The following is a 15,819-nucleotide window of genomic DNA, read 5'->3' on the forward strand; positions in this document are numbered from 1 at the left end:
AGGATAGAGCTTATGAAAGGATACCAAAGAAGAAACTGAAAAGGGAAGTAAGACTAGACAATGTCGTACAATGAATGAAAGCAGCTCTCAGGAGCCATAAGTAAAAATCTTGTCCTTCCCTCAGAGACAATGCATGATAAATAACAACTGGGATGCTGTAACAGGGGGGGTTGTCTCATGGGTTGGACAGCCTAGGGCTAAGCCATGATTATAGCATGAGTCCCACCACAGAGGAATCAGGTGATTCCAAGACAAAAGGAGCAGGAAGTTGTAGCAAAGTGGAGAAGTCCAGAAAACTAACAAGGTCTATGGACATTGCCTGGAGCAAAGAGTCTCCTGACAGACCCTGAGTGAGTGAGGGGTGGGGGAAAGCTCAAGAAGCAGGGAAGAGAGAGGAAAACATTCTAGGAGGGAGGCCCGGAAAACACCCTGTGCAAGCAGAGGAGAGACTGCAAAGGCCCAGCTGGAAAGACTGTGGAAACGAGGGGCTGGGAAGCAGAAATACAGAGCCCCAGGACTATGCCCAGCAGTTTGGGTGGGACTGTGCCCAGCTGACACTGGGATGAAGACTGAGAGTTCACGTTCTATTTTTGGATTATCAAGAGCGAGCCACTGAACTGAGGCTGCGGCCGAGAGGGTCAGAGTGCACCTGGGGACTCAATTCATTGGATGGTAGGAGGGGATTGTTTGAAAGACCTTTGAACTGAGTGGCTGCATCTAGACTGGCAAGTTTTTCCGCAAAAGCACTTGCTTTTGCGCAAAAACTTGCCAGCTGTCTACACTGGCCGCTTGATTTTGCGCAAAAGCCCTGACGTTCTACTGTCCGAAATCAGTGCTTCTTGCGCAAATGCTTTGACGTTCCCATTCGGGCAAAAGCCCTTTTCCGGAAATGTTTTTGCGCAAGAGGGCCAGTGTAGACAACACGGTATTGTTTTGCGGAAAAAGGCCCCGATGGCGAAAATGGCGATTGGGGCTTTCTTGCGCAAAACTGCATCTAGATTGGCACAGACGCTTTTCCGCAAAAAGTGCTTTTGCGGAAAAGCGTCCGTTCCAATCTAGACGCTCTTTTCCGCAAATGCTTTTAACGGAAAAATGTTTCCGTGAAAAGCATTTGCGAAAAATCATGCCAACTCTAGACGTAGCCAGTGAGTTTTTAAAGGGCCCTGAAGCAAGGGGGAAAAGAGGTAAGGTTGCTGTAGAAGGGCCTTTGGCCACAAGGGGGCATTTGGAGGTGGCCTCTATGTGTTACAAGCAGTGTTCCCTCTAACCTTGCGTCCCCCACACAACTCCTTTTTGGGGTCAGGACTGCTACACTTGCAACCTTGTGAAGTTTCAGTTTTAAATATCTGAAATCCAGAAATTTACCATTTTAAAAATCCTATGAGTCTGAAATTGACCAAAATGGATGGTGAATATGGTAGGGCCCTACATGTCATGTAAGGAAACAACTCCTGGACCTTGCAATACCCGTGATACCATTGCACACCCTCTCCTCCACCCACTTCAACTACGGAACACTGTCCCAATTCAGCACTTCCATAGGCTGTACTACACAAAGCCGCACAAGCAATCACTTGCAGACACCAAGGTAGACAGCATCATCAATCAGATACCCTGCAGCATCCTGACCAGATTCTGATTGTGGCCTGTATTACCAAAGATGTGACTTGAGGCTCTGTGCATCCGCAGTGCACTTAACAAAACCGACCTTTCCGAGGAAGCAAATGCAAACAAACCAGTATGTGGCCAAACACTTGACTCTCAGAATTCACAAGGGGGTCAGAAAGTATCTGCCTCAGCCACTGACAGAGATTTGCAGAAAGAAATTGGATTTGGGGTCTTCAACCATCACAGAGATTGCTCAACTACCACACAGCTCGCAAAGTTTCTCTCAAAGTTTCTTTCTCTGCTAGCTTCCCCGGCCCTGTCAATGAAGCCAGCGTGAGACAGCAAACTCACACCTGGTATGTTCTGCAAACCACCTGCATTTGGTAGGGCATGGTTTTCTTTATAATGACAGCATTAAAATCCTTTTGGCAAAGGCTCACAAAATCTGTGCTTGTTTGAGGCACTTAAATGAAAGCCCGTGAAATTTTGAGAGACCAGCAGGAGCCAAACAATTGATCTATGGACAAATTAATGTAGAAAGTGACAAGTCAAGAAAATTCTATTTCATTATAAACTGACAGGGCAGCTAGAGGTAGCAAATCCCCACATATTAACATAAGGAACAGATTCTGGATCACAACTTCTTAGGAGCAACAACCTTTCTTTTCTTAACTTGCCGTTTTATAGTTTGTTTATGCCTTGGGTAAAACATAGGACTAGCCCTACTGGGTCAGACCAAAGGTCCATCTAGCCCAGTATCCTGTCTGCCAAGAGTGGCCCATGCCAGGTGCCACAGAGGGAATGAACAGAGCAGGTGATCATCAAGTGATCCATCCCATCCCCTATTCCCAGCTTCTGACAAACAGAGACTAAGGACACCATCCCTGCCCATCCTGGCTAATAGCCACGAATAGCCAGCCTCTATTAATTTATCTAGCTCTTTTCTGAACCTCGTTAAAGACCTGACCTTCACAACATCCTCTAGCATGGAGTTCCACAAGTTGACTGAATGTTGTGTGAATAAATACTTCCTTTTGTCTGCTATCTATTAATTTCATTTGGTTACCCCTAGTTCTTGTGCTATGGGAAGAAGTAAATAACTTTTCCTTATTTACTTTCTCCACACCAGTCATGATTTTATACATCCGTATGATAACCCTCCCCTTTAGTCTTTTCTTTTCTAAGCTAAAAAGTCCCAGCTTTATTAATCTCTCCTCATATGGCAGCCATTTCAAACCCCTCATAATTTTTGTTACCCTTTCTGAACTTTTTCCAGTGCCAACATATCTTTTTGAGATGAGGCCACATCGGCACACAATATTCAACATGTGGGCGTATCATGGATTTATATATTGGCAATAAGATATTCTCTATCTTATTCCCTATCCCCTTTTAGATCATTCTTACCATTCTGGGTTTTTTTTTTTTTTTTTTTTGTTGAGTGCTGCTGCACACTGAGTGGATGTTTTCAGAGAACTATCTACAATGACCCCAAGATCTCTCTCTTGAGTGGTAATAGCTATAGCATCCATCATTTTATATGTATAGTTGGTATTATGTTTTCTAATGCACATTACTTCACATTTATCAACATGGAAATTCATTTGCCATTTTGTTTCCTCATCATCTTGTTTTGAGAGATCCTTTTGAAGCTCTTCACAGTCTGCTTTGGACTAAACTGAGCAGTTTTGTATCATCTACAAATTTTGCCACCTCACTGTTTACCCCTTTCTCCAGATCATTTATGAATACATTGAACAGGATTGATCACAGTACAGATGCCTTCAGAAACCACTAAGCTACTTTTCTCCATTCTGAAAGCTAACCACTTATTCCTACCTTTTGTTTCCGATCTTTTAACCAGTTATCAATCCTGGATGAAACCGGGGGATGTAACCAGCACCCTTAATTTAAGAATCCACTAAGTTCCTTTATGAAACTAAGCAGCTGAAATAATAGGAGTCTCTACCCTAAATAAAGGCATATGTGGGGCCCATTCAGGAATCCAAACTGCATGGGAGGAGGGGTTTCTCAGGGTATTATTTGATGGATCTGTATAGGTCTATGAGAGAAGCAAGAGAAAAGATCAAAGAGACAGAGAATCATCCAACTCAGTAACAGAAGTAGTGGGACATGACCTTGAGAAAATGCTCAGAGTGAATTTGGAGTAGGTGCTGTCCAGTAAAGGATCAAATAAATTGTTTCCAGCTGTTTAATTCCTGCTGCATTCAGGGAAACAGGACTTTGCATACTCTTTGTAAATACACAGGATTGCATCCAAGAAACACCTGGTTTCATCACTGAAGAATGGTAGCTCATTGGAATCAAAAAGGGGTAACAAGCGAAAGGGGAAAGAAAAAAGTTAACTTTGTGGTTCTGATGCTGCACAATGTTTTCTGCTGGTGAAACTCCATTGAGATTAATACAGTTTTGACAGTGTAAAACCAGGCCCACTAATTCTAAACTTTGCAGCAAGAGCTACCCCTTTGTGGTGTATTTGGTCCTCCTAGTTCTCTAGCCACTCTGCAAAGATATTTCAGAACTTGCTAGGTATGAGCCTTTTGCGAATGCTGTAAGAAATAAATTTAAAAAATAACAATTTGCCATTCTCCCAGATGTGTTCTAGCTGTTCTGGGCATCTCTCTGTTACTGGATGGATTATTTACTTCTCGTGAACACAGAAATGCAAAAGTATGTTATTTAAAAAAATTAAAATGTGTGGCTATTGCTTAGATGGCCATTGTGCTCCTGTAGATCTTTTGTGAGAATACTTTCCAGCTCCCCTGCTTTTCATGTTGTTTGCAATGTTACCCTCAAGTCACTCTGCTGATGATTTCAGAAGATTTGTCAATTCAACATTCAAGACTTTGCTGTAAAACTGGCTGTTGGTCCGCCCTGGAAACTGCAGTCCATGGTTTAATCTCAGATCTGATACAGCAGGAGCAGGCTTAGCTCTCCCTCAGTTCATTCCCCATCCCCCTGCGAATTATGGCCCTTCTGCCTGGCGTTCAGCCTCTTCCCGAGAGAAGCCTTAAAACCAACTCTCTGCCCGCCTTCAGATTCCTCCTCAAGATCCATTTCAGATGTGATAACTATAAGAAATCAGCCAACTGGTGAGAGCTAGGCTGTGTCACTGTTTTTTAAATGTATTGATGCATTCACCTAAAAATAAATATTTAAATTAAACATGAAGCTTGCTTTGCTCATCCCACATTATGCATTGGCTAGTTGATTTCACCACATTCTTGTTATCCTTTGCACAGGTGTAGAATAGAATACGGGCTAACTAAAGCAAATGACGAGCAGTCCTGTGGCACCTTAGAGACTAATACATTTATTAGGCCATGAGCTTTCACATGCTAGAAATGAGACATATCCAGCCTGACTTCATTAGCTTAATTAGCACGGGTCCTACAATTAACAGGTAACTTCTTTTGCGGTTATATATACCTTGAATTCTGTGATTTCCACTCCAACTCAACTGATGAAGTGGGTTTTACCCACGAAAGCTCATGACCTAATAAATTTGTTAGTCTCAAAGGATACGTCTGCACTGCAACACTATTTCGGGAGACCAGAGTATCCTGAAATTGCTATCCCGTGTCTTCTCAGCAATCCCTTTATTTTGGGCTTGCTATTCCAACATCCCTGTAAACCTCATTCTATGAGGAGTAAGGGACGTTTTGGAATAGTGCTTTATTTCAAAATTTGGCACTGTGGCCTAAGGTGCCACAGGAATTCTCATTGTTTTTAAAGTTACAGACTAACACGGCTACCCCCCTGAGAATAAAGCAATGATTGCGACTGTACAAAGCACACTATTGTGAAGCAGTTAGTGTTGTTACACACGTCTCACTCTCATAAAGGCAAAGCTAAACCATGTGAAATTGCATACCCTGCTTTCCTCCATCCACAGATACTCACCTTACAAGTGTCACAGCTACCATATGCCCCAGATGAGGCACTACAACCTTAGCTCTTCCCCACTCGACCGTCCCCTCTCCAAACTCCCCTCACTAGTGCTTGTAGAGATTTGAAGCTGTATTATGCTGTAAGGTGCTTGAAGCAGGAGAGTGTTGGGTTGGCACAGCAGGAGGTCAGTTGGCCAAAGTGTGTGATAGAAAACTGGCATCCCTGGAAAGGACACTAATGATTTTTGTCTGAGGCGTCTAAAATTGAGGCTTCACTTTGTAATCTCATCAATAAAGGAAATAGGCTGAAGGAGGAAGCCATGAGTGGAGGAGTACCCCCACAGTGCGAGCACAGAATATTGATGCGGGGGAGGGAAGGGACCAGCCCGAATTCTCTCTCCTCCTGTTGCTATCAACATCGCCTTCTCTAACCATGGGCTCAGGGGGAAATGCACAAAAGTGCTGTTGCCACAAACTCCCTGTTCTAAAGGCCTTCTGCTAACGGTGCCAGCCTAAGGTGAAAGCCTCCAGTCAATGACAACAAAACACTAACAGTATGGAATCACCCCCTTGTGTAACGTTTCCGGGATTGGTGGAGGGAGGAAGTTGGCAGCAAAAACATGGACGATCTCAGGTGTTTGAGCATTCCGCCTTCCAGTGTTGCACTGGAAATGCTTTTATAAATCGTCAGGGAATGTTCTTACTGATGAGAACTGAGCATGGTCAATGACTAGCAGGCCTAACAGTCATCAAATGGAATGTGCTCTTCCATCCACATGAGGCTGTGGGTTGTGCACATGGTCAAGAAAAAACAGGGGGAAGAAAAGAACCCTGGAAACCCGAATTCCAAGGGGAGCAAAGCAACACTGTTGTTATCCTTGGTGCCTGGGATTTTAGGAAAGTTTAGATCTAAGTCAGATGATACCTGGTCAGTCTCATCTCTCTTAGGGACCTCAGCTGGAAGCTTGAATCTGCAGGTGCTTCCTTCCTTAGGAAAGATCAGATCTGAAACTGAACGTCCCTGCTCAGGCATGCCTTTAAGTAGAAATCCCAGAATAGCACCAGTGGCATGATTGCTAAGCTAGTCAAATACTGAGTTTTAAAGAAATGGATAACTGTCTGACCAATGATGATACAATTTCGCTATGAACGTTAATGTACAAGGTTAATCAGATCTTATGTTTTTCCAGGCAGTAGGGTCATTGCTTGCAATCGTTAGAGAGAAATTGTAACCCCTCTGAATACTTTTGCACAGTTGGCTAGATGTATCATACTGGAGGGTTATTTGAAGGACTGTGTGGGATGAAGTTACTATTCCACTGGGACACTTGTTTTCCTCTGAAACATTATGTGTTGCCTGTTTCTAGAGGCAGGCCACTAGAACCCCTTGGTCTGATCTGGTGTCCTACATTTTTAGGTACTTAACATAGCTTTAGCAAAATACTATTTAACTGAGGTGCTTGACTGACCCCCATAATTGTAGTGTCTGAACAGCTCACAGTCTTGTAATGTGTTTAGCCTCACAAAACTCCTTTGAGGTAGGAAAGTAATCCCTGTTTTACATATGGGCACTGAGGTACCGCGGGTGGGTGGCTTGTCCAAGGTCACACAGGAAATCTGTGGTGAAATTTGAACCCAGGTTGCTGGATAGAGCTCTGGTTCCTGGATCATTCTGCCTCTGACTACATCCCTACTGCATCTATAAATGGGGATGGTTGGTTATTATTGGACCAACTTCCAAAGTCCTCACTCAAACTCTTATTGGCGACTGAGTGACATTCATGAATGAGACATGACCGATTTCAGGGTACCCATTAAAACACGTCAATGATCCCACGGGGGAAAAATAGTCCGACTGATTTAACCATGTATTGCAGCTTGACCTCACAAGGTGTCCAAGGGCTTGTCTACAGTACGGAGAAGATCGACCCTCCAGAGGTCCGTCTTCTAGCATTCAGTTTAGTGGGTCTACTGTAGACCCCCAGATTGTACGCTGAGGGCAGCCCATGCTGGCCTCCTGTACTTCTCATTCTGTGAGGAGTTAGGGAAGCTGACAGGAGTATGTGCTCCCGTCGGCCTCCCACAGTGTAGACACTGCGGTGGCTTGGCTTAAGGTAAACCAAATCTAGTAACACATTTTGCATAGCTGGATGGCGTACCTCAAGCCAACCAGCCTGGTCTAGAGTACACCAGGCTCAAACGTGCTTCTCAGGAAGGAGGTGGATTGCTAGGCAGTGACATTGGTTTATATCCATCCCTGGGGGAAGCCAGAGTAGAAGTGAAATTTCCCTATCCCTTTCTGAAGAGGGTAAGAAACAGCTCCAAACAAAATAAGGTTCTAAAGACTTTCCATATGACCTATTCCTGTGCATATGATACGGCCACAGTTGTTTACATACTGATCAGTATCTAGCTGCCACTGTATCATTCCTTGTCAAATACTATGGGAAACGTTTTAAAAGATAGTTGTTTTATGTAGATACTAGAGACAATGGACCACTGAATTACAGTGTTAGCCATTATGCGGGAATGCTCTGTCTTTTATGTTTCATGGCTTTTATACTTTCTGTGTGCCATTACCCCTTGCTGTGGGAAATGCTGCTTATTTCGTTTAAACTCAGTTTTGGTACATTCCTTAGTTCCTTTATTTTTGTTTTCCTGGGTTCAAGCAAACAGAAGACCCTGCTGCTGTGCTAATTAGCAAAGAGATGCTGTTTTGCTCACCATATTTCACCATTTTTCTACAGCCTCCATGTGAGCTGGTGTGAGGGGGTTCACTCACCACCATAGCACCCCCAGCCATCTGTCCTAGGAGTTAGCTCCTTCTGCTGGTAGGATACCTTCCCTCAGATGGCGTTTCCCCTCTTTCCTCCAGGCCGCGGCATCCTCTTCAGGACACTGCCCTCCGGCAGTGCCCACGTCAGTCTCTGAGCCCCCCTTCCGGGGGTGGTTGTTTCTGCAGCAGGCCATTATTCAGGCCCTGCAGTCTGGGGGTTTGTTTGGCCAGAGCTAGCCTAGCCTAAGCTCCAGGGAGCCTCCTACTCCCCCAGCAGCCAGGCTGTCACTGCTCTCCCTGGGAGCAGCAGCCCATCCTCTTATATAGCTCCCAGCTGGGCCCTAATCAACTAATGCAGCCTCAGCTGGGGCTAAACTCCCAGGCCCTGCTCCAGGCTGGGGTTTGCCCTTAAAGGACCAGTGCAGGGCAAACACCCTGTCACAGCTGGTCTGAATTTTGCACAACTATGATTTGTTGCAGTTTTGGGGTCAGTTCTGCCATGAACTTTGTTATTGCAGCCGACTGTGGTTTATGTGGCCATCTTCCCTCTTCCCTCCTCCCCCTCCACTGGTGATAACTAATATATCACTGGAATTCTTGACAGTGAGGTTAAGCCCCACAGAGACTTTCATTTTACAGGGTGTCCCTGGGCCAGCTACATTTTACAGGGTGTCCCTGGGCCAGCACCCTCGGGACCTGACCAGTGCTGGACAAGGGAGTTTGCTGAACCAGGAGAGGCCAGTGCCAGGCTTCCCACTGGGCTTCTCCCCCCAGCCACCCGGCCCCCCGAACTGCAGCAGCCCTGCTATCCTGCTGCAGCTCCCACTAGCTCTGCTGGCTGTGGGCTCCGCTTCCCTGCAAGCTCCGGCCCCCACTCCAGCTTCCCTGCCCTGCTGGCTGCAGGCTCTGGTGCCACACGGACTCCACTGCCCCTCTGGCCCCGCTAGCAGGCTCTGCTCTAAACCACCAGCAACCTCTGCTGCTGGGGCTCCCTAGTCCCACAAAATCCGTGGTTCTTCCAGACCACTGATGTTGCCGGACCAGAGAGTTCCGAACCACAGAGATTCAGCTTGTACTAGATGGCAAATACCAGCTATTAGACAAGGGCCAGAACCAAAACCCTTGATCTGAACCATGATATACTTATTTGGAGAGAAGTTTTGGAATCCAGACTTTGATTCAGATCCGAGTGTCACCGCTGCCTATTCCTTCTACAACTAGCCAACCAGAACCTCCTGACCCCAACACCTAAGAATGCTGAAAGGGGATTTGAAATCTACTAGTATTCTAGAAATGTTTGGCTGGGAGTCATTTTCAATGGGTAGCTTCAACGTACATACCATACGTGTTGGTACTCTTTCATGCAAATGTATTGGTGGTGAAAGGTTCCCGAAACATGGTCCTGGAAAATGAAAGGCTTTATCCATTTACAGGAACAGCAAGGGCAGCAACAGTGCAGTATTGCCCTGTCAATGTGTTTCAACTTTTACCTGAAAGACCACAGCTCTAAGGAGGAGCTAGAAGGCTAAGGTTCTATACCCGGTTCTTGGACTCTCTACGCCCCCTGCCAAAAATGGCCTCTTCTGAAAAAGCAGGGTTTGTTAGGGAGATACTTGATTTCAGAAATAGAGCTTGAATCACTAGGTTGCTTCACATACGCTAAGAAGCAGTTGACAGATGAGAACAACTTGGGCTGCATTTGAATCTCTGACTGAGCAGTGAACAGCTCCATGACTCATTGTGAATTTCCTGAATTCCATCGTCCACCATACAGCTGTTGCCATTAAAAAGTCAGCATTTAAATACATACCACAGTGTGCTCTCTGTGGGCTATTTCCTGTTTGCCCCTTGGAGTGTCAGGAGTCAGGAGTTTGTGTCAGGAGTCAGACCTTTCGGAAACTGTTGACTTACAACAAAACAATCCTTTCCTACGAATGGGAGGGAAAAAATCTTCTCTGAATCCCGGAAGTGGCACAACTCTGACACCACTGAGCACCTCAAAGAAATCAGCACCCCAATCTCAGAAACTCAGAGGGTACGCTGTGCAGGGAGAGCGGCGCTCTCATTTCACAAACTGCTGTAAAAACAAGCATTTTGTTGTTAAAAACAGTATTTTGGGCAGATTGCCTCATTTGTGAGCCACAAAAGAGCAGCAAACCAGCCTAGGTCGAATAAAGGGCAGTACCAGAAAATATGCTTAGCAGATACAAATTCACAACTCAAGTGCTGTGACTCTCATCTTGCCAATGATTCAGGTGGGTCATTTACCCAGGCAGGATGAGCTACTGAGCTGGTGTTTAGAGCCACTGAAATGCATTTCCGAGAATATTCCCAAGCAGTTCTCACAAATTAAATAGCCATGCCACGTTATCGGGGAAATGAATCAATGAACTGTGTAGTAGCAAGACCTACAGTTGAGAGCCACAGAGTACAGCAGAAATCCCTGGGCTTAGTCATTCTTTTCTAAAAAATCCTTATAATCATTACTATTATGAGTAAAATAAATCCACAGCCATGTCCTCGAGGGTGCAGCTATGCTCCTGCTATAGTGATCTGAACTGATGATTTCCAAATCTGTGTCCTGTCAGCACCAAACTTTCTGTGCAGTAGCTAACTCGCCCTGGATGAATTTTATTCCCGCATGTGAGAGCACCAGTTAACAAATAACAGAAACACAGAGACTGATTTGTACCTTTGAGCCCTGCTCCTTGATTGATAGATCCCTGTGGCTACATGGAGCTGGTTGTAAGAGTATCTTGTTGGTGTGAGGAATAACTACCTCATGAGGGGGGAAAAGAGGGCAGAACACCATTTATAAAGGCACTTTTTCTATGGGTGTCTTTCAATGCCTTGTTTGTTTTGTTCTCATTTAGGAATCTACAAGGGACATTGCTTCCGAATCAACCACTTCCCTGAGGACAATGACTATGACCATGACAGCTCAGAATACCTTCTCCGTAAGTGTCAGAGTAACCTGCCGCCACAAGAATAAGCACATGGGCAGTGGGATGAGGAGGCGGGGGGAGGCTGTACCTCCCCACACAGCTAGACATGGATCTGCCAACACTCCATCCCCAGACTAATGTTCCCTTTTAGCTGTGCTCTTGGGCAGCTGCCCAGGAGAAATTCAAATGCTGCCCAGCTGATCAGCAGAGTGCCCATAGCCAGCAGCACCTGGCAGCATGTGTTTCTACTGGTGGTGCACACCCATGCATACCTTGGTGCATGTAACAAAATGTATCCCACACATGGATGGAAAAAAATTAGAGGAAACATTGTCCCAGATCCTATTTTGTTTGTGCTGCTGCCCATCTTCCTGAGGCTGGGAGGCGGGTTCTTGTGGCACTGTGCGCTCTCCCTAGGTTCTGTGGGGTGCTGACGGGACAAGACCTCAGGTGGATGGGCCAGGGCTGGGATCTAGCTTCTCCCAGCCAGCAATTCATGTGCTTCCCATGAGGGGAAGATAAAATGTGTTTATTTGTGTAAATGTGTAACTGCTGAAATTTTCAGCGATTACACGTGGGGGTCGGGGAGGCAGGAGCCGGTGTTTGCACCAGCTCTTGCCTCCCTCCCCACACACACTGCTGTCTCTGATACAGATGCAGCAATGTAGGATGCAGAAGCAAGGAGCAGTCAGCTTGGTGGGAGCCGGTATGCGCAGGGAGGTTGCTTGAAAGCCAACTCCCCATTCCACACTGGCTCCTCCCCACCCTGCCCAGCGCTGCTGCCTCTGTATCAGAGGCAGCAGCGCAGGGTGGGAGCTGCATATGACCGTGAAGGTTAACCATGTATTTGGGTACATGTTCACATCCCTAGCCCATGAATAAGCAGTAGGGACAAGCGGACCTGTTAGATTAGCTAGATGCAAACTGTTCTTCACTCAGAATTTAAGATTCCTTCATCCCTAGTGATTGCACCCCCCAAAGAACTCCAGATCTCAGAGATGTTTGAAACCTGAGCCTTGATCCAGTCCAAATACTGACAGTAGCCCCTGACTGTATAATGGCCCAAATCATGTCCCTGGGGAATTTCAATACTCACATCATATTGATGTCCATAAAAGAGACTTATATCATGAGTGAGATTCTAGTTCCAAACACACCCAAATTGCATTGGTGTCACTTGGGCCAATCTCCCCAACAGATGCATCAAAAATGAGCATGACTGTGAGTTCTGTAAGTCACCTCAGCCCTGTGTTGATTTTTCAGGGACCCATTGCATCCAAATCCCTGAAACTCAGTGGAGGGGTGGGGTGCATGCGTAAGTGTGCAGGGAGAGGAAAGTGGGTAAATAATTCGAGGCTTATCCCTGCTAATCTGAGTGGAAAAAATTCTCTTTTGAAAAGTGGGCTGGTCACTGCTCTCTCACACCTTCTTCCTTCCTCCTACCCACACAAGAGAGTACAGTTATCTGGTCTGATGCAAGATCCTGGCAGTCCATTCTAGGTCTCAGGGCACCACGGCAGCAGCTGATTGCTCAGTTATCTCAAAGCACATGAAGTTCAGTATCTGGACATCACTGACTCCGCAATAATCCCTAGGAAGTTGCTTGTTAGGAACCAGTCTCTGGCCTAAATCCCAGACTTTTAAAAGGTATTGAGACAACCAATTCCCATTGACTTCAGTTCCTTTGAGGCTCTGGGTCTAATTCCATTCTGAAAATGGGAGTTAGGGGCTTAAATCATTTATGCACTTTTGAAAATGTTATGCCAGTCTTACACTTGTGTAAAGTTATTTACAACTCAGACTGTTGGAAAGTTTTAGCCATTTGGTTGCGAGATCTGGCAGTTGCACAGACAAGCAATAAGGGCCATATGGATGCCTCATTAGACAGACAGAAGTGGATATTTCTCCATTATTATGAAGGGGAAACTGTTCTTGATTTGATTTTAACAAATAGGGAGGAACTGGTTGAAAATTTGAAAGTGGAAGGCAGCTTGGGTGAAAGTGATCATGAACTCATAGAGTTCATGATTTTGAGGGTACATGTACACTGCATGCTTATTTCGAAATAAGCTATTCCGGAATAGTTATTCCAAAACATCTTATTTCGAAATAGCATGTCTACACTGCAGGGGTATGTCTACACTACCCTCCTAGTTCGAACTAGGAGGGTAAAGTAGGCATACCGCACTTGCAAATGAAGCCCGGGATTTGAATTTCCCGGGCTTCATTTGCATAAGCCGGGTGCCACCATTTTTAAATCCCGGCTCGTTCGAACCCCGTGCCGCGCGGCTACACGCGACACGGACTAGGTAGTTCGGACTAGGCTTCCTAGTCCGAACTACCGTTACTCCTCGTGGAATTAAATTAATTAAATTAATTAGAAATTAAAATTAAAAAAAAGAACAAGTTAAAAATTACTTAGACAAGTTAGATATCTGCAAGTTACCAGGGCTTGATTAAATGCGTCCTAGAATACTGAATAACCTGATAGAGGAGGAATCTGAGCTTTTAGCTATCATCTTTGAAAAATCATGAAAGTCGAGTGAGATTCCACAAGACTGGAAAAGGGCAAATATAGTGCCCATCTAGAAAAAAGGGAAATAACAACCCAGGAAACTACAGATCAGTCCGTTTAACTTTTGTGCCAGGGAAGATAACAGAAAAAGTAATTAAGGAATCCATCTGCAAACATCTGAAAGATAATAAGGTGATAGGTAACAGCTAGCATGGATTTGTAAGAACAATTCATGTCAAACCAATCTGATAGCTTTCTTTGATAGGATATCAAGCCTTGTGGATAAGGGAAGAGTGGTGGACGTGGTATACCTGGACATTAGCAAGGCATTTGACATGGTCTCACAGGACCGTCTTATCAATAAACTAGGAAAATACAACCTAGATGGGGCTACTATAAGGTGGGTGCATAACTGGCTGTGTAACTGTTCTCAAAGAGTAATTATTAATGGTTCACAATCCTGCTGGAAAGACATAACAAGTGGGGTTCCTCAGGGGTCTGTTTTGGGGCCGGTTCTGTCCAATTTCTTCATCAATTATTTATATGATGCCATAGAGAATATAGGTATTAAGTTTGCAAATTATACCAAACTGGGAAGGCTTGCAAGTGCTTTGGAGGAGAGGGTCATCATTCAAAATGATCTGGACAAACTAGAGAAACAGTCTGAGATAAATAGGATGAAGTTTAATAAGGACAAATGCAAAGTGCTCCACTTAGGAAGGAACAATCAGTTTCATACATACAGAATGGGAAGTGATTGTCTAGGAAGGAGTACTGCAGAAAGGGATTTAGGGATTTAGGGCTCATACTAGGCCACAAGTTAAACATTAGCCAATAGTCTGACACTGTTGCACAAATAGCAAACACGAGAAGTCATTCTTCCACTCTACTCTGCATTGATCAGGCCTCAATTGGAGTATTGTGTCCAGTTCTGGGCACCTAATTTCAGGAAAAATGTGGAGAAATTGGAGAAGGTCCAGAGAAGAGCAAGAAAAATGATTAAAGGTCTAGAAAACATGACCTATGAGGGAAGACTGAAAGAATTGGGCTTGTTTAGTTTAAAAAAGAGAAGACGGAAAGGGGACATGACAGCAGTTTTCAAGTATCTAAAAGGGTGTTACAAGGAGGAGAGAGAAAAATTGTTCTCCTTGGCCTCTGAGGATAGGACAAGAAGCAATGGGCTTAAACTGCAGCAAGAGAGGTTTAGGCTGGACATTAAGAAAAACTTCCTAACTGTCAGGGTGGTTAAATAATGGAATAAATTGCCTACGGGAGCTGTAGACTCTCTTATCACTGGAGATATTTAAGAGTAGGTTAGACAGACACTTGTCAGGGATAATCTAGACAGTGCTTGGTCCTGCCATGAGGACCTCTTGAGGTCTCTTCCAGTTCTAGGATTCTGTAATTTAAACTAGAAGAGTTACCCAGCGTTGCTCAGATCCTTAACTCAAATAAGTTTTGTTTTTCTTCATTTATATCATTGTTCTGGGGTGGAGCTGGGGATGAGGGATTCAGTATCTAGTCTGCCACAGGGAGAGAGAACAACCCCAGCCCTTTCTCAACACAGCAGCTTGGGGGCCAGGCGTGAAGCACATGTCTATGGCTGCTGCAGCTGCAGTGGGCACAGCCCAGGGAGGGGTGCATATCCCCTAACTGGGGGACGGATGCACAGACAGACACACAAACAGACAAACTTTCTGAAATATATAGTAGATAGCTGTCCCTTTCTCCACCCCTGCCCATGCTGACACAATGGGGTTATAGCTGTTCCGGTCCCCATCTCTTGCCCCTTGCTGCCTCTCTGTGGTCATTCTACTCTATAACTACCCCTCCTACCAGATCCCTCCCTTTCCATTTTACGAGAAACAATCAAATTTGAGGCACATCCCATTGTCCTGGCATAACCAAACCCTTACATTACTTTAAGTTATGATAAAAAGAAGCTGCATACCAAATTTGGTGGTCCTAGCTTTTACCATTTAGGAGTTCTTGAACAAATGGACTCTCAGATGAATGGATGGACACACAGACAGACAGCGTTTCTAATACATATATATATTATAA

At 44.9% G+C, this 15,819-nt stretch overlaps 1 protein-coding gene and 1 long non-coding RNA gene across 3 annotated transcripts in view; one reads left to right on the forward strand and one right to left on the reverse strand.

Moving 5' to 3' along the window:
* CACNG4 (calcium voltage-gated channel auxiliary subunit gamma 4) overlaps positions 1-15,819 on the forward strand; it is a 72,695-nt gene that overhangs the window by 36,627 nt on the left and 20,249 nt on the right. Inside the window, exon 2 of the mRNA XM_075903946.2 lies at positions 11,169-11,252. Within this exon, the coding sequence (XP_075760061.1) occupies positions 11,169-11,252 (84 nt within the window). The remainder of the gene's footprint in view (positions 1-11,168; positions 11,253-15,819) is intronic.
* LOC142819127 (uncharacterized) overlaps positions 1-15,819 on the reverse strand; it is a 103,756-nt gene that overhangs the window by 8,224 nt on the left and 79,713 nt on the right. The gene's annotated exons all lie outside the window — the stretch shown is intronic.

The sequence above is a fragment of the Pelodiscus sinensis genome, chromosome 20 (genome assembly GCF_052426305.1).
Source record: "Pelodiscus sinensis isolate ZL-2025 chromosome 20, ASM5242630v1, whole genome shotgun sequence".
Classification (NCBI taxonomy): Eukaryota; Metazoa; Chordata; order Testudines; family Trionychidae; genus Pelodiscus; species Pelodiscus sinensis.